This window comes from Mycotypha africana, assembly GCF_025528875.1.
Source record: "Mycotypha africana strain NRRL 2978 chromosome Unknown BDF20scaffold_12, whole genome shotgun sequence".
Lineage (NCBI taxonomy): Eukaryota > Fungi > Mucoromycota > Mucoromycetes > Mucorales > Mycotyphaceae > Mycotypha > Mycotypha africana.
This window is the reverse complement of record NW_026515736.1, coordinates 549,039-567,109: the sequence shown is the minus strand read 5'-3', so window position 1 is coordinate 567,109 and position 18,071 is coordinate 549,039. Positions and strand designations below refer to the sequence as shown.

General features: G+C 41.8%; 4 protein-coding genes across 4 annotated transcripts; all 4 read left to right on the top strand.

Annotated features, from left to right (window-relative positions):
* The first annotated feature begins 2,533 nt into the window (after positions 1-2,533).
* On the top strand, positions 2,534-11,728 carry BDF20DRAFT_964391 (uncharacterized protein). Its single transcript, XM_053084961.1, has 6 exons — positions 2,534-3,060; positions 3,161-3,711; positions 3,800-9,027; positions 9,095-10,288; positions 10,374-11,259; positions 11,333-11,728. The coding sequence occupies exons 1-6, from the start codon at positions 2,778-2,780 to the stop codon at positions 11,447-11,449; spliced, it is 8,259 nt and encodes a 2,752-aa protein (XP_052931809.1). The 5' UTR covers positions 2,534-2,777; the 3' UTR covers positions 11,450-11,728.
* Positions 11,729-12,032: 304 nt separating this feature from the next.
* On the top strand, positions 12,033-14,421 carry BDF20DRAFT_895906 (uncharacterized protein). Its single transcript, XM_053082473.1, has 7 exons — positions 12,033-12,890; positions 12,983-13,180; positions 13,262-13,748; positions 13,840-13,969; positions 14,051-14,094; positions 14,173-14,177; positions 14,252-14,421. Exons 1-7 carry the CDS (start codon positions 12,086-12,088, stop codon positions 14,314-14,316), a joined length of 1,734 nt encoding a protein of 577 aa, XP_052931808.1. The 5' UTR covers positions 12,033-12,085; the 3' UTR covers positions 14,317-14,421.
* Positions 14,422-14,776: 355 nt separating this feature from the next.
* Positions 14,777-15,685, top strand: BDF20DRAFT_839470 (uncharacterized protein; the record flags this gene model as incomplete). Its single annotated transcript, XM_053079281.1, has 4 exons — positions 14,777-14,804; positions 14,888-15,284; positions 15,371-15,402; positions 15,651-15,685. 4 exons carry the CDS (start codon positions 14,777-14,779, stop codon positions 15,683-15,685), a joined length of 492 nt encoding a protein of 163 aa, XP_052931807.1.
* Positions 15,686-16,295: 610 nt separating this feature from the next.
* On the top strand, positions 16,296-17,198 carry BDF20DRAFT_895894 (uncharacterized protein). The gene has a single exon (XM_053082472.1). The coding sequence runs from the start codon at positions 16,396-16,398 to the stop codon at positions 17,023-17,025; it is 630 nt and encodes a 209-aa protein (XP_052931806.1). The 5' UTR covers positions 16,296-16,395; the 3' UTR covers positions 17,026-17,198.
* Positions 17,199-18,071: the final 873 nt, after the last annotated feature.

Below are 18,071 nucleotides of genomic sequence, written 5' to 3'. Positions count from 1 at the left end.
TCAAAGACACAAGTACTGAGAGGTGTGTTGTTGGTTTTTTTTTTTTTTTTTTTTTTTTTTTTTACAGCAACACTCTTCATTCTCGACAACAAATAAGAGACGTCTCCCCTAATGGCATCATGCTTTTTTGATTTTCCTAATTTTTCCATTTATGGTAATTTGCTGTTTTTGTGTAAAAAGATGGTATAAAGAAAGCTGTTTTAAAATAAAGAGCACAGTGGATGATTCGCTTGAAGAAATAAAGGTGGGCCTACTATTGTTTGATAGGTGCCTTTACTGTTATTGGCAGCACTTGACCGGTGCTTTGGCTTGGGTACAATGGCGGGTACTGAAAAAAATAGCTGCATTTTTTAGTGCCTTTTTTTTTAATTATTTTTTTTCTGCTTTTTGGAAAATGACAGCGTTTAAAAAAAGTAAAGGCGTCATTCTTTTTTAATATATTTATTTAAACTAGTCAATAGCACAAGAAGGAAAGAAAGGGCAAACAAAGGCACACAATAGAAAGAGGGACTTTAAAAAAGCGTTCTTTTTTATATATTTTTTTTTTTTTTTTTTTATTTTTTGGTTGTGAGATCAAAAACGTCACTGTGCGTTTCAAATCTTTTTTTTTTTTTTTTTTTTTTTTCCTTTCTCCCACAGACACACACCCATCTCTCTCTCTCTCTCTCTCTCTTTTCTTTTTATTTTTTATTTCCCCTTTTTTTTCTTGAATTTTCAGTTACTTGCAAAAAAAGGCCCTTTTTTTAAAAAAGTAATAGAAGACACCTTTCACTGCCAATCGACTTTTATCCTTTGCAATTCGTCTTTCTTTCTTTCTATTTCTTGTCTCCGTTCCCTTGTCCGTTTAGCAACATTTTTTTTGTAAATACCTCTTTTTCACTCACGGACTTGTGTTACATTTTGTATCAGGACACAGAGAAAAAAAGAGAAAAAAAACAGACTCCAAGGGGAAAACAAAACACACCCGCCAACCCGCAGTCAGCTCAAGAACCGAAAACCATAACAAAACGGAACTATTTTTTGTATTTTATTCTCTTTCTCTTTCTCTCTCTCTCTTCAGGTTATTATATAACGAAAATCAAGATTTGTTGTTCTAAAAATAACTACAATCTTGTCAGAAAGCTTAATTATTGAAAAAAAAGGTGGTAAATGAAACGTTCTTGTACAGCAGGAGACAATTCACCTATTATAAAAAAGAAATTACGTGATCAAACAGAGTCATCACCCAACGATATAACCAACACTTCGATACCACGGACAACGACATCTACTTTTCATTCTAAACAGCCTGCTTCTGATACCATTCTTACTACGACAAACTCAAACTCAAACATGTCATTGTCGCCAACTGCAACCAATGTCGATCCTACCATGGGTCATTCTCCTCCTTCATCTACTGCCACAGAACAGCCAAGACAACCGACGAAATTGGCTTTACTGAAATACATTCACCAATTAGTGCATAATTTGGAACAGGGAAACATCGATCATTGTTTATCGAATAAAGTCGACATGAATAAAATTCTAAATATCCATCCATATGAGATTTCCGAGAACAATGATAAGCAATCATCATCATCATCATCATCATCATCATCAACATCAACATCCTCCTCCTCCTCGTCAGCAAATCAGAACGATAATGCGACAACCACCATGTTAGACTTATTGAACTCTATTGATTTGAATCTCAAAAAGATTGCTCAACGTCAGTTACAACTAGAGACTGAAAATTTAAGAAGCCGAATCATGATCCAACAGCAATATCAGCTACTCACAAATGCAGCTGCTGCTTCATCTACAAACACACCGAGTAAGCAGGATCACGAGGATAACACTACGGTCATACAACAAAACAGTCATCATCGTCATCGTCATCAACAACAACAACAACAACAACAACAACAACAACAACCGTATCATCTTGATTTACATCCAATGTCATCTTTCCACCCTACGAATGTCACTGCCACCACCGCCTCGCTTGATAAACCAAGTAGCAGCAGTACACCCGAGGATAATTTGACATCCATCTATGATTCCTCTTTATTGGAGAAATTAGAGAAAAATGTATCCAATCGTTCTTTACATAAACAACGTAGCACAACAACGACAACAACAGAGCAACCCGCAAGCTATTTTGGTAAAAATATTATTATTATTTTTTGGCTCCAAAACGCATCTCACTCACTCTATTTTCTTTGATAGATCCTTTCATCTCCACATCCTCTACTCCAACGCCTGTTGCTGCTGCTGCTGTAGCTGCTGCTGCTGGTTTAACAACGATCTCGTCCTCCAATGTCACTTCACCTTATCACCCTTCCTCTCATACCAATACCAATGCTACTACTACAACTAATACTATTAATACTATTAATACTACTACCAATTCAGCATACCCTCCTATTTATTTCAACAGTCATCATCATAGTAATGCATCTTCCACACCCTCCTCTTCAACTATCACTACACCTACTAGTTTATTGACTTCGGAAGCTATTGTATGTCCAGATTGTGTTATTCAGGCAGTAAAAGTAGCTTCAAGTGTATTCAATGGTGATTTGAGTAAAAGAATCACTTGTCAACATGAGCGTTATTTCGGTACTTTACACGCTGCTGCTGCTGCTGCTACTGCTACATCCTCCACCTCCTCCGCCTCATCGTCCAATGATCATCACGATACCACACCCTCCACCACGCCTCCTCCTCCTCCTCATCCTCCTTTCTTTTGTGACCCTCATCATCCTATCAACACACTCAAAAATGCCGTCAATGATATGGCCGATCGTTTACATTCCATTGCAGATGAGGTCAATTTTGTGGCTCATGAAACCGCCGTGAAAGGAAAACTAGGTGTCCAAGCACGTTGTGGAAAAGAAATGAAGGGTTTATGGCTTGATTTTGTCGTCAATTTGAACAGCATGACTCAAAATCATTTGGAACAAGTGAGAGATATTGCTGATGTATCTACCGCCATTGCGAGAGGTGATCTCAGTAAAGCCATGACCGTACCTGTAAAGGGTGAAACTTTGTTGTTGAAGAATACTTTCAACACCATGGGTAAAACCTCTTATAAAAAAGAATATTTCTTGTCCACAGGAAAAAAAAAAAAAAGAACAACAAACTAACGAACGCTTTCGATTTCGATTTCTCTTTAAAGTCAATCAATTGAATTTGTTTGCTTCTGAAGTCTCCAGAGTAGCTCATGAAGTAGGCACAGAAGGAAAACTCGGCGCTCAAGCCAAAGTACAAGGCGCCGATGGTATATGGAAAGAACTGACCGACAATGTCAACACCATGGCCGCCAATCTCACCAACCAAGTACGTGATATTGCTCAAGTATCGAAATCAGTGGCTCGCGGCAATCTCACAAAGAAAGTCACCGTGGAAGTGAAAGGAGAAATGCTGGATTTGAAAAATACCATCAACACCATGGTGGATCAACTGTCCATCTTTGCAACTGAAGTCACTCGCGTATCGCTCGAAGTAGGCACAGAGGGTAAATTAGGAGGACAGGCCGTGGTGAAAGATGTCGCCGGCACCTGGAAGGATTTAACCGACAATGTCAACATGATGGCTTCAAAAATCACGGATCAGGTCAGAGATATTGCTGTCGTCGCAAAAGCCGTAGCCAAAGGTGATTTAACAAAGAAAGTCACCGCCAATGCCCAAGGAGAAGTATTAGAATTGAAAAACACCATGAATAAAATGGTAACCACTCGCCTTCTAGACCTTTTTTTTTCCATTCAACCCCCCCCACCTCCCTCACTCACTCTCTTTCTCTTTCTCTCGCTTGTAGGTGGATCAATTACAACTCTTTTCTGCTGAAGTAAGAAGAGTATCGCTAGAAGTAGGTGTCGAAGGTAAACTCGGTGGTCAAGCCGTCGTCAACGACGTCGGTGGCACGTGGAAACATTTGACCGACAATGTCAATACCATGGCTGCCAACCTCACCACCCAGGTCCGTTCCATTGCTGAAGTCACGAAAGCCGTTGCCATGGGCGACCTGTCCAAAAAAATCGAAGTCGAGACCCGAGGCGAGATTCTTGATTTGAAAAACACCGTGAATGACATGGTGGATCAACTGCGCGTCTTTGCATCGGAAGTCACCCGTGTCGCTCGTGAAGTAGGGACAGACGGTAAATTGGGCGGCCAGGCGAGTGTCCCGAACGTCGATGGCACATGGAAAGATCTGACCGATAACGTCAACACCATGGCGACCAACTTGACCACACAGGTACGTTCCATTGCCGTCGTGACCAAAGCCGTCGCCAACGGTGACCTGTCCAAGAAAATCGCTGTCGATGTGCGTGGCGAGATCTCGGATCTGAAAGATACCGTCAATAACATGGTGGACCAGCTGAGAGTCTTTGCCTCCGAAGTGACCCGTGTCGCGAGAGAGGTCGGTACCGAGGGTAAACTAGGCGGCGAAGCCATCGTCCCCAGCGTCAGTGGCACCTGGAAAGACCTGACCGACAACGTCAATACCATGGCTGCCAACCTCACCACCCAAGTCCGTTCCATCGCTAAAGTCACCAAAGCCGTCGCCAAGGGCGACCTGTCCAAAAAAATCGATGTCGAGACCCAAGGCGAGATCCTCGATTTGAAAAACACCGTCAACAGTATGGTCGATCAGCTGAACGTCTTTGCGGCCGAAGTCACCCGTGTCGCCAAGGAAGTCGGCACCGACGGCAAGTTGGGCGGCCAGGCCCTCGTGCCCAACGTCGATGGCACCTGGATGGACCTCACCGACAATGTCAATCATATGGCCACCAACCTCACCAACCAAGTGCGCTCCATCGCTGAAGTCACCAAGGCCGTCGCTCTCGGCGACCTTTCCAAAAAGATCGAAGTCGAATCCGGCGGTGAAATCTTGGACCTGAAAAACATCGTCAACAACATGGTCGACCAGCTGAGAGTCTTTGCTTCTGAAGTCACCCGCGTGTCCAAAGAAGTCGGCACCGAAGGCCAGTTAGGCGGTCAGGCCGTCGTCCAAGGCGTCGCAGGCACCTGGCACGAGTTGACCAGCAATGTCAATATCATGGCCGCCAATCTCACCAGCCAAGTGCGATCCATTGCGGAAGTCACCAAGGCCGTCGCTCTCGGCGATCTGTCCAAAAAGATCGAAGTCGAATCCGGCGGCGAAATCCTCGAGCTCAAGAACATTGTCAATAACATGGTCGATCAGCTGCGCATCTTTGCCTCCGAGGTCACGCGTGTGTCCAAGGAAGTAGGCACCGAAGGAAAGCTGGGTGGCCAAGCGACCGTGCCCAATGTAGCCGGTACCTGGTACGAGCTCACAGATCACGTCAACATCATGGCGGCCAATCTCACCACCCAAGTCAGATCCATCGCCGAGGTCACCAAAGCCGTTGCTTTGGGCGACTTGTCCAAGAAGATCGAAGTGGAGACCCGCGGCGAGATTCTCGAGCTCAAAGACATCGTCAACGACATGGTAGACCAACTACGTATCTTTGCTTCGGAAGTTACACGTGTCGCACGTGAAGTCGGTACCGACGGTAAGCTCGGAGGCCAAGCCAGCGTGCCCAAAGTAGCCGGTACCTGGATGGATTTGACAGATAACGTGAATCAGATGGCGGCTAATTTGACCACTCAAGTCAGATCCATTGCCGAAGTCACCAAGGCCGTCGCTTCCGGCGACTTGTCCAAAAAGATCGAAGTAGAAACCCGAGGCGAGATCTTGGATCTGAAAAACACCGTGAATGAAATGGTCGATCAATTGAGAGTCTTTGCCTCGGAAGTCACAAGAGTAGCGCGTGAAGTAGGCACCGAAGGCAAGTTGGGCGGTCAGGCGCGAGTGCCTAATGTCGATGGTACCTGGAAGGACCTGACCGACAACGTCAACACCATGGCTACCAATCTCACCAACCAAGTCAGATCCATTGCTGAAGTGACCAAAGCCGTTGCCTTGGGTGATCTCTCCAAGAAGATTGAAGTAGAATCGGGTGGTGAAATATTGGATCTGAAGAACATTGTCAATTCGATGGTCGACCAGCTGCGTATCTTTGCTTCCGAAGTCACACGCGTAGCCAAAGAAGTAGGCACAGAAGGTAAACTGGGCGGTCAGGCCACTGTGGAAGGCGTAGCAGGCACTTGGATGGACCTTACCGATAATGTCAACACCATGGCCGCTAATCTGACGACGCAAGTACGATCGATTGCACAGGTCACAAAGGCAGTAGCGAAGGGTGACTTGTCAAAGAAGATTGTTGGTGTCGAGACACGTGGTGAAATGCTCGATTTGAAGGATACCATCAATGACATGGTCGATCAACTGAATGTATTCGCTGCAGAGGTCACGCGTGTCTCGAAAGAAGTAGGCACGGAGGGCAAGTTAGGTGGCCAAGCCGTCGTCCAAGGCGTCGCCGGTACGTGGTACGAATTGACCAATAACGTCAACATCATGGCCGCTAATCTAACAAGTCAGGTCCGATCCATTGCAGAGGTCACCAAGGCGGTGGCGCTGGGCGATTTATCCAAGAAAATTGAAGTAGAGTCAGGTGGCGAGATTTTAGACCTCAAAAATATCGTGAATAACATGGTGGATCAGCTTCGTATATTTGCTTCAGAAGTCACCCGTGTATCAAAAGAAGTCGGCACCGAGGGGAAGCTCGGTGGCCAGGCCGTAGTCCAAGGTGTGGCGGGTACCTGGAATGAGTTGACAGACAACGTCAATATCATGGCAGCCAACCTCACCTCTCAAGTAAGGTCGATTGCCGAAGTCACCAAAGCGGTCGCGAGTGGAGACTTGTCCAAGAAGATTGATGTTGAAACGCGCGGTGAGATTCTCGATTTGAAAATCACGGTAAACTCCATGGTGGATCAGCTACGTATCTTTGCTTCTGAAGTAACGCGTGTCGCCAAGGAAGTCGGTACAGAAGGAAAATTAGGCGGACAAGCTACTGTAGAAGGTGTCGCCGGTACCTGGATGGATTTGACTGATAATGTGAACACCATGGCTGCTAATTTGACCACTCAAGTGCGATCCATCGCTCAAGTCACCAAAGCGGTTGCCAACGGTGACCTCTCCAAAAAGATTGATGTAGAGACCCGCGGTGAAATTCTTGATCTAAAAGACACAGTCAATGGGATGGTGGATCAGTTACGTATTTTTGCGTCTGAGGTAACTCGTGTGTCTAAAGAAGTGGGCACCGAAGGTAAACTAGGCGGACAAGCGACCGTCCCCAACGTTGCTGGTACTTGGTTCGAGCTCACGGATAATGTGAATATCATGGCTGCTAATTTAACAAACCAAGTACGATCCATTGCAGAAGTAACGAAAGCCGTTGCTTTAGGTGATTTGTCCAAGAAAATTGAGGTGGAATCAGGTGGCGAAATCCTAGAATTGAAGAATATCGTCAATAACATGGTAGACCAGCTGCGTATCTTTGCTTCTGAAGTCACACGCGTTTCGAAGGAAGTCGGTACTGAAGGAAAACTAGGAGGCCAGGCTTTCGTCCAAGGTGTAGCAGGCACCTGGTACGAATTGACGGCCAATGTAAATATCATGGCTGCCAATCTTACAACTCAGGTACGTTCCATTGCAGAAGTGACAAAGGCAGTAGCGAGCGGTGATTTGTCAAAGAAGATTGAAGTAGAGACCCGTGGTGAAATCTTGGATTTAAAGAATATTGTCAATTCCATGGTTGATCAGCTGAGAGTGTTTGCTTCAGAAGTAACACGCGTTGCGCGTGAAGTAGGCACAGAAGGCAAGTTGGGCGGTCAGGCGAGAGTGCCTAATGTCGATGGTACCTGGAAGGACCTTACCGATAACGTCAACACCATGGCAACCAACTTGACCAATCAAGTCAGATCCATTGCTGAAGTGACCAAAGCGGTCGCGTTAGGTGATCTCTCCAAGAAGATTGAAGTAGAGTCTGGTGGTGAAATATTGGATCTGAAGAACATTGTTAACTCTATGGTGGATCAGCTTCGTATATTTGCATCAGAGGTAACAAGAGTAGCTAAAGAAGTCGGTACAGAAGGTAAACTGGGTGGTCAAGCGAAGGTCGAAGGAGTTGCTGGTACCTGGATGGACCTTACTGATAATGTGAATACCATGGCTGCTAATTTAACTACACAAGTGCGCTCGATCGCTCAGGTGACAAAAGCTGTAGCGCTGGGTGATTTGTCAAAGAAAATTGAAGTCGAAACGCGAGGTGAAATTTTGGAACTTAAAGATATTGTCAACGGCATGGTGGATCAGTTACGCATTTTCGCGTCCGAGGTGACACGTGTGTCGAAAGAAGTCGGTACCGAAGGTAAGCTGGGCGGTCAAGCGTTTGTCCAAGGCGTAGCAGGCACATGGTACGAGCTTACAAATAATGTCAATATCATGGCGGCGAATCTGACAAACCAAGTCAGATCGATTGCGGAGGTAACCAAAGCAGTTGCTCTAGGTGATCTATCCAAGAAAATTGAGGTTGAATCTGGTGGTGAGATTCTAGATCTAAAGAATATCGTGAATAACATGGTAGACCAGTTGCGTATATTTGCATCCGAAGTCACACGTGTGTCCAAAGAGGTTGGTACTGAGGGCAAGTTGGGTGGTCAAGCCGTTGTACGAGGCGTAGCAGGGACTTGGAAGAATTTAACGGATAATGTCAATACGATGGCGGCTAATCTTACTACACAAGTTCGTTCGATCGCTGAGGTCACCAAGGCTGTAGCGAATGGTGATCTGTCAAAGAAGATTCACGTCGAGACCCGAGGTGAAATTTTGGATCTCAAGATTACGGTCAATTCTATGGTGGACCAACTGCGTGAATTCTCCTCAGAAGTCACCCGTGTTGCTAGAGAAGTCGGTACCGAAGGTGCCTTGGGCGGGCAGGCTAATGTACAGGGTGTTGCTGGTACATGGAAGGACTTGACCGATAATGTGAACACGATGGCCACAAATTTAACTACGCAAGTGCGTTCTATTGCCGTTGTCACAAAAGCGGTAGCCAAGGGTGATCTTTCTAAAAAGATCGATGTTGAAACCAGAGGTGAAATCAGAGAATTAAAGTAAGTTTATACTTTTTAAGCGCCATTTTTTACTGTTTGTTTAACGAGGTATTTTGCTTTATGATAGGGAAACTGTGAATGACATGGTGGATCAACTCCGTGTTTTTGCTGCCGAAGTGACAAGAGTGGCTAGAGAAGTAGGAACAGAAGGTATGCTTGGTGGTCAAGCTACTATCGTTGGTGTCGATGGCACTTGGAAAGATCTCACCGATAATGTGAACCTCATGGCCAGTAATCTAACTGACCAGTTGAGAGCTATTGCAGCTGTTTGTAAAGCTGTTGCTCAGGGTGATTTAAGTAAGAAGATTGAAGTTGAAGTGCACGGTGAAATTGCCGAATTGAAAAATACGATCAATACGATGGTGGATCAATTGAGCTCCTTCGCCTCAGAAGTTACGCGTGTTGCTAAGGAAGTCGGTACAGAAGGCAAATTAGGTGTTCAAGCTCAAGTAGAAGACATTGAGGGCCTATGGCGTGATATCACTAGCAATGTCAATACAATGGCCTCGAATTTGACTACACAAGTCCGTGCTTTTGCACAAATCTCTGCGGCCGCTACAGAGAACGACTTTTCTCGTCTCATTACTGTTGAAGCTTCCGGCGAAATGGATTCCCTAAAGACAAAGATTAATCAAATGGTTGGCTCATTGCGCGATGCCATTCAAAAGAACAGATTGGCAAGAGAAGCAGCTGAATTGGCCAACCGTTCCAAGAGTGAGTTTTTAGCCAACATGAGTCATGAGATTCGAACACCTATGAATGGTATTATCGGTATGACATCGCTTACTTTAGAAACGGAATTAAATAGACAGCAAAGAGAGAATTTGATGATTGTATCAAGCCTCGCCAATAGCCTTCTTACTATCATCGATGATATTTTGGATATCTCCAAAATCGAAGCTGGCCGTATGACAATTGAATCTATTCCTTTCTCACTTCGTTCTGCTGTATTCAGCGTACTGAAAACACTTGCTGTGAAGGCAAATCAAAAGAAATTGGATCTCATTTACCACGTCGACCAGTCTATTCCTGACCAGCTCATCGGTGATCCTCTTCGTTTACGTCAAGTTATTACAAACTTGATTGGTAATGCCGTCAAATTTACAACACAGGGCGAGGTTGTTCTTCGTACCCGAGCTGTACGCATGGAGGATAATACGGTTCGATTAGAGTTTTGTGTTAGCGATACGGGTATTGGTATTCAAGAGGACAAATTAAATGTTATCTTTGATACTTTCTGTCAGGCTGATGGAAGTACTACGTAAGTATTTGCGTCAACTTTGCAAGAGTTTGAGATGAGGCTACTGGGTACTAAATAATTATACAATACACTGCTGTAACAATAGACGAGAATATGGTGGTACTGGCCTTGGTTTATCGATTTCACGGCATTTAGTACAGCTTATGGGAGGCGATTTATGGGTAGAATCGAAGTATGGCAGAGGTTCAGAATTCTACTTTACTGTGAATCTTTTGCGCTATAGCCTTGAGCAAAAAGAGGTTATTGAAAAAATCCGACGTTTCCGTCACAGACGCATTCTGTTTGTGGATACAATGGGCGACGTTACTGGTGTATTGGAAAAAGTCAATATTTTGGGGCTAAAACCATATCAAGTGCATAGTATAGAAGAAGCAGCGAGTATATCCGAAGCTAATTCAAGCAAAGCTAAGCACACGCCTTTCTTCGACACGGTTATTATTGATAAGATGGCCTTAGCAGAAAAGATTCGTGAAATTGTTCCTTTACGTTACACTCCAATTGTTCTTATTGCTCCTGAAGTCCAGCTTTTGAATATGAAGTTGTGCATCGATCTAGGTATAACAGGTTACATCAACTCTCCCACTAACCTTGCGGATATGTCAGCTGTGCTATTGCCCGCATTAGAAAGCCATGCTGCTCTTCCTAGCGATGCTTCCAAGACTGTCCCGCTAAAGGTATTGCTAGCCGAAGATAATGATGTTAATCAAAAGCTCGCTGTGCGTATCTTAGAGAAGTTTGGTCACCAAGTGAAGGTGGTGGCCAATGGTAAATTGGCCGTAGAGGCCTACGAGGCACAGATGTTTGATTTGATATTGATGGATGTTCAGATGCCTGTGATGGGCGGTTTCGAAGCCACGCAGAAAATTCGCGAAATAGAGCGTAATCAAAACAATAATGCGCACATTCCTATTATTGCTTTAACTGCTCATGCTATGATAGGCGACCGAGAGAAGTGTTTACAAGCAGGAATGGTAAGCAGTATAACACATACACGGTTCGAATATTGTACAGCATTTCTGATCTATTGTTTTATTTCACATGTAGGATGAATACGTCACAAAACCATTAAGATTCCCCGAATTAATCGCTGCTATCAAAAAGTTTGCACCACAGTCTGCGCATATGATGTTGGAAAGCAAAAACAAGGCCTCGAAGAAGTAAAACTCATTTGCAGCTTTATTAACTTATAGAATTTCGTTCAATAATTTATACAAGAGTAACTCCTGAGTTACAAGTAATACTGCCCAGTCATATACTTGCTGTTGTGAATTCGTTATACCTCTTTCTCCGTTATGTACATATAAATAAAGTCTGTAATCTCGTTTAAACAAAAAAGAAAAAGACAAAATAAAAAGCAGGTGCGAAGTTGCTCTGGTTGGGAAGTCGAACACAACAATAAGTTATTGTTTAGCTTATATTTGTGTTTGATTCTGTGCTGGCTAAGTTTATATTCATTTATCAAGCCATTCATAACAGATTTAAGCTATAAGAAAACTTACATTCGCATAACCGTATATCTACATAAAGCAATTGGCTTAATTAAGGACTTTGCAAATGTAATCAAATCACTTTTGCATGTATGCTGTAGGTTAAACACCGTTACACATGTATTGGTGGGAACCCTTCTCTTGTAAATGATCACACACCATATGCATCTTGTTTGCTGAAAAAAAAAAAAGAATGCATATCACTTACTTCAGCATCAATTTTTGTTCTCCTTTTTCTTCTTATTTCCAAAACTTATGTCGTCTGTAGCCAAAAAACGATTAGAAGCTATTAAGCACCATCTCAATCCTGATGCCACGCCTAACTTTGAAACATGTACAGTACATCCTTTTTTCTCCATTCTTTAATGTACGTATTTATCTTAATTATGTGCAACATTCACTTTCTTTATCAGTACGTATTCATCGAAGAGATGGTCAAGTACCTTACATTACACCGCTTGATCCTCTTCGTTTCTTATTGAGAAGTGCTATGGTTTATGCTAACAAAACAGCCATTATCCACCGTCACCGTTCATTCACTTTTTGGGAATTATCTGAGCGTATCAGAGCGTTAGCGAATGTGCTGCTAACGAAATACCATGTCCGGCCAGGAGACCGTGTAGCAATACTTTGTCAAAACATTAGCGCCTTTATCGAAGCACAATATGCTATACCAGCCATTAGTGGTGTCACTGTGCCCATTAACACAAGGCTGTCAGCTAAAGAAGTAGAATACCTTCTTGAACACTCAGGAGCTACTGTCCTTATTATACAAACAGAATTTACTGACAAGTTAACGGATGAAGTTCGTGCTCTTAATTATTTGAAAATAATTGAAGTAGCTGATAGTGAAGATATCCATTCGGATTTTTATGAAAAGTTACTGGCAGACGAGAGCAAGAATTCTCGACAACTTTCATGGAATGATATGCCTACTTGTCAGGATGAAAATCAAATGCTCTCCATTAATTATACGTCAGGATCAACAGGGAGACCTAAAGGGGTAATAGTAACTTACCGTGGAGCGTACATGATGGCATTAGGAATGGTCATACAAGACAAGCTGACGCCAGATACAAAGTTCTTGTGGACATTACCTATGTTTCACTGTAATGGTAGAGTAATGCCTTTCCATTGATTTTTTTTTTTCACCTATCTACTATAGCTTTGAAATACGCTACTCACCACTAAAATGTTGGTAATAAAGGATGGAGTTTTCCATGGGCTATTGTTGCAGTTGGAGGTACACAAATCACGCTGAACAAGTTGGATTACACTCAAGTTTGGCAAATGCTCAAAAACGAAGGAATTACTCACTATAATGGAGCGCCGACGGTCAATAACGAAATTTGTAATCATACAGATGCAGTAAGGTTAGATAATCCAATTCATGTACTCAGCGGAGGTTTGTTCATATTACTTGATATGTCCTCAATCTTTTTAAAGGCTCTGACGAAGCGTTTCTTTTTGACAATATACTCCACAGGATCGGCACTATCCAGTACATTGATAAAGCAGATGACATCTCTTAACTTGATCCCAACGCAGGTTTATGGCCTCACAGAGACGTATGGACCTGCTGTATTGACATATGATTACCATACTCGGAGACAGTATACGGAAGAAGAACAATACAAATTATTGGCGCGACCGGGTTACAATATCATTACATCAGACGAAATACGGGTATTAGATGCAGAAACTGCAACGGATGTAGAGCCAAATGGGATGCAAATTGGTGAGATTTGCTTTACAGGCAATGTTGTAATGAAGGGATATTACAACAACATAGAAGAAACAAAGAAAATATTCAGAAATGGTGTGTTATGGACAGGTGATTTAGCAGTCAGACATCCTGACGGCTCTATTGAGATTGTGGATCGTAGTAAAGATGTGATTGTTTCTGGAGGAGAGAATATCAGTTCAATAGAGGTTGAGAATGTGATTGTTCAGTTAGATGCAATCCTGGAATGGTCCATATAGTTTATTGTTTTGTTATTGCAAGAAGACGATCGTAGTTATACTAAAAGCGAACAATTTTCCTGTGTGATGCTTTTCAAATAGTGCCATTGTTTCTGAGCCAGATGATAAATGGGGCGAAAGACCTGTCGCGTATATTGTTTTAAAGAAGGACAAGTCTGTAGACAAGCAATCGATTATAGAACATTGTAGAAGGAATCTAGCAGGCTATAAGGTATTTTTCTTTACTTTTTGTGAATGTACCAAAGCTCAAAGTTTTTAAATCGCCAACAAATTTACATGGTTTTTCTTCTAGTGCCCGTCAAAAATCGTTTTTACTGAAACATTACCAAGAACAAGGTGAGTCCCAAGGAAATAATTACAGGATCTATTAGTTCAAAGCTGACATACTTACGACATCCTGTATTTGCTTTACAGTACCGGTAAGAGCGTTCTTTTGTAGGTCTCATATGTATGGGGGAGCATAGTATTAATAAGTTTATGTTTGTATCACTAGGAAAAGTGCAAAAGTATCTTTTACGTAACGCATTATGGAAGAAATACAAAAAGAGGATCAACTGAAAGAGTTAGCTAGAAAATGATATGAGGTTGAAATAAAAGCCTGATTTTTTGATTAGGTACAACGTTGCATAAAGGACGTTCCATACAATTCTCCGCACATTCTCATCTAATACCATATTTGGTAATTAAAAAAGCTATTGTTTGCTGTAAGCTGCTGCAAAATTTGTTTGGCCTTTCTTCTAGCCACTATAGCCACTTTCCGGTGTGGTACAGGTTGCGTATCTGATAAAGTATCTTGAACCTGATTTATCAAAGCATTCGTGAATGTCAGGAATCTTCCTCTTCTTCAATAGTTTCAACCAATCGTAACGCGACTATAATGTTTCGGATGATTCCACTATCTGAGCGTAGACAGTTCTTTTTGTTGGGACTGGTCACTCTTCTCTTTCTCAATTTTTTCTTCTATTTTTTAGCTTTTAGTCTATTGTAATTGATCTTGCTTAGTTCTATTTATTGTGCAATGGGTGCTCCATCAGAACATAAAAACAGTAAATGATTTTATCCGTCTCGTTTACATCTGTATAACAAAGTGTATGTATTGACACGTTTATCTGCTCAATATACCACATAGTTCCATTAAATGATTATTCAGGGTATAACCCTAATGGAGCAGGAGCCTCACAGTCTTATCGGCCACCGTCTCCACCGCCTCCAGCATATCAGGACGGCCTAGGGAACTCGACAGCAGTACCTGCTACCAATATGAATAATAATATGAACGATATACCTATGGGACAAACATTCTATCAACCCCCTCCTACACCAATGGATCATGCCCCACCTTTACCTGCCGACGAGCCAGACCAACGAAACCGAATTGTACAATTTTATGCACCTCCTGACAATCGTAGGCTTGGTGTAATGAGAAGATTGACATCTTGTTTATGCTGCATATGTATTATTGCGCTAGTGATAGGTTTAGCTGCAGGTTTGACAACACATCGATACGACAATAGATATTGTGAATGGTAAATGACTATTCTAGCCAAATTCGAAAAAGGACTTCTAATTAAAATGTTAAAACTTTTCTGATTCCCTTCCGTATCTGTCACAGCCGTACAAACATGGACTGTATGCATTTATATGGTAAGTAACTGTGGAGCTTTCTTTAATGCACACTTGCTTTTTCTTTTTAATTCTGATCGGTTGTCCTTTGAACACCGCTCCTCTGTAGGGCCTGGAGTTTACTGCTACCAAAATTGTGAATGTGCTGCTAGATTTTAGATTGGTATAGGGCATATAGTTTTCACGGAGTCTGACATCATATCCTATTTATTTCTATATTATGACTTTCTTTTACATATATAATATACTCTTAATACCTCTGATACTAGTGTGGAATTGTACTGGTCAAAAGCAAGCTGATTAAAAAGCATATCGTGAATTAAAGTGCATAAATGTTCACCAGTGATTTCTGTCGGATGCACGTGTTTTTTTGCCGTAGTAATATGTCTTCAAAAAGCGGAAATAACCTCATCTCACGCGCTTACATTTTTGTATTCATTTGAGGATCTTCTTTTGTTACCGCTACTGCTACTTCTACTACGATTACTGCTACGACTTCTTCAAAGCAAAGAAGTTATCCATTGTCTGAAAGTTTAAAGCTCTCTTCAGAATTAAATTAATCTACTACAAAAGGTACTTTGTTTGTTTGTCCAATCTGAGTCTTCCAACCAATGCTTCTTTGAAAAGTACTTTTATGGTTAAAATGTTTAAATTGCCTGGGAGCTGATCACAACTATATATGTTTATTTTAGTGGATATTATTGTTATAGCCAGCGATAAAGTAGCCTACATGCAAGCTTAAAGGATATTTAATTAATATCAATCTGAAACCATTTTACCATATGGCTTTAATTAAAGAGCTTCATTAAGCGGAGCGGAAACAGGGAAACTCTCAAATCGAGTTTGAAGGGAAACATATAAAAATCCTGATAAAAATTTTCTTCAATCTCCTCACTCTCGCTCTCTCTCTCTCTCTCTCTCTCTCTCTCTCTCTCTCTCTGTCTCTGTCTCTCTCTCTGTCTCTGTCTCTCTCACAGTTTACATATTACATACAGATTATACCTTTTTTCGAAGATGATGAAGGCTAAACAGAATCAAATAGCCCATGAGGACACTGATTTTTCACATAACAGGCAAAACGATCCTCTGTTCAAAGCGGCAAGAGCATCAGTGGAAGACAGTAAATCTCTGTTGCTTCTATCTTCAGCCATGTCCAAAGCCATTAAGGCAAAGTATAATGCTCAAGAAATAACCATGAGATCAACGAAAAATGATGAAGATAACCGTTCTATCACGTCAAATGAAACGTCATCATCGCAGCTTCATGACACGAAAGCCCTAACAAACCCTTTGCAACATCTCTTTTCTCGTCGCCACCATCATCGCCATCCACTTTCCATTGAAAATAGCAAACCAGAGATGGCGCCTTTTCCGTCTGCTTCTGCTTCTACGCCAACTATGAAATCGAAATCCAAATCAATTAGTCGAAGACTGGTCAATTTCTTGCCTATAAAAAGCAGCCATAGCAAATATTCCTCATCTGCTATGAGTACTGACGCTTCTGCTACTACGACGCCAATGTCCTCTTCAAGTAAAAACAAACGAGTATTTTTATCGCAAAAATCATTAGAATTTGAAGCTTTGTTAGAAGAATATCCAACGAGGACAATCAAAACTAGCTTAACGCCTTGCACAGCTGCTTAGGATCGTACGCCCTTGTGTTCCTCTATTTATGTTATGTAATAATTTCATTATTTTTTTACCATTTATTCGTCTTCCTCATCCATTATTTATAGATTATATGCCTTAATACTTAGACTTCATACAATTATATTTATTTTATTTGATATTACTAATAATAAAAAGTTTACTCTCGATAAATCATAATGTCCTGCAGTCCCAATCTGGACTAATGGTTACTGAGGTCGGTTTCTGTTCACTTGTATTGCTTAAGCTAAGAGTTGCTTCCAACATCTTGCTTCTATAAGTGCCGAGCATTGTTTTTATTATTGAGCGCAGTTCAATATTTACCATTCCTTGTTATTTACGTGCAGTTTCTGCAACTGATTATTTTTTTCTCTTTTTTCGCTGTTAACTCTATACAAGCACGTGAAGAGAGAAAAAAAAAATAATTGTGTTGTCTGGACGGCTTTTCTCAACCATTTTACACCTCAATTGTAACTTATTCGTTAGCAATGATTGTTGTTATCAAGATTGAGCCTGTATAGAATAGCAGATAGGTGAAAGATGAGCGCTGCAAGGGAAAAAAGAAAAAAAGCTTGTGCATAGACGCTGTTGTCACTGTTCCGTTTTTTCTAAGACATGTACGTCTAACTCAGAAAGATTCAGTGTAAAAAGTGCCCATGGATGGCTCACCTTCAAACGCTTTAACAGACGTACGTTGAATGTTACCTAAGCTAAAGCTCTACCTAAAAGTTCGTTCCAGCCTTGTCAGTCAAAATAGAAGCTTGAAAAACTTGCATTCGAGCCTTAACGGGCTTATTTGAATGTGCATGTGAAATATATCTTCGCCAGGTAAATAGAGTTCGGACAGAGTCACAGATCGTGCTATTATTAGGTTGTAGGTATCTATATCGCTGTTGTCAAAAGATATAAGGTGAGACGTGTATCAGCAATCACGGCGGCCGAATTGTCAAAAATTACTAAAAGACGTTATAGTATGTTGGGCTTTCTTCATACAGCCACCCAGTCAAATCAACTCTATGTAATCGTTGCTCATGTTCCCGAAG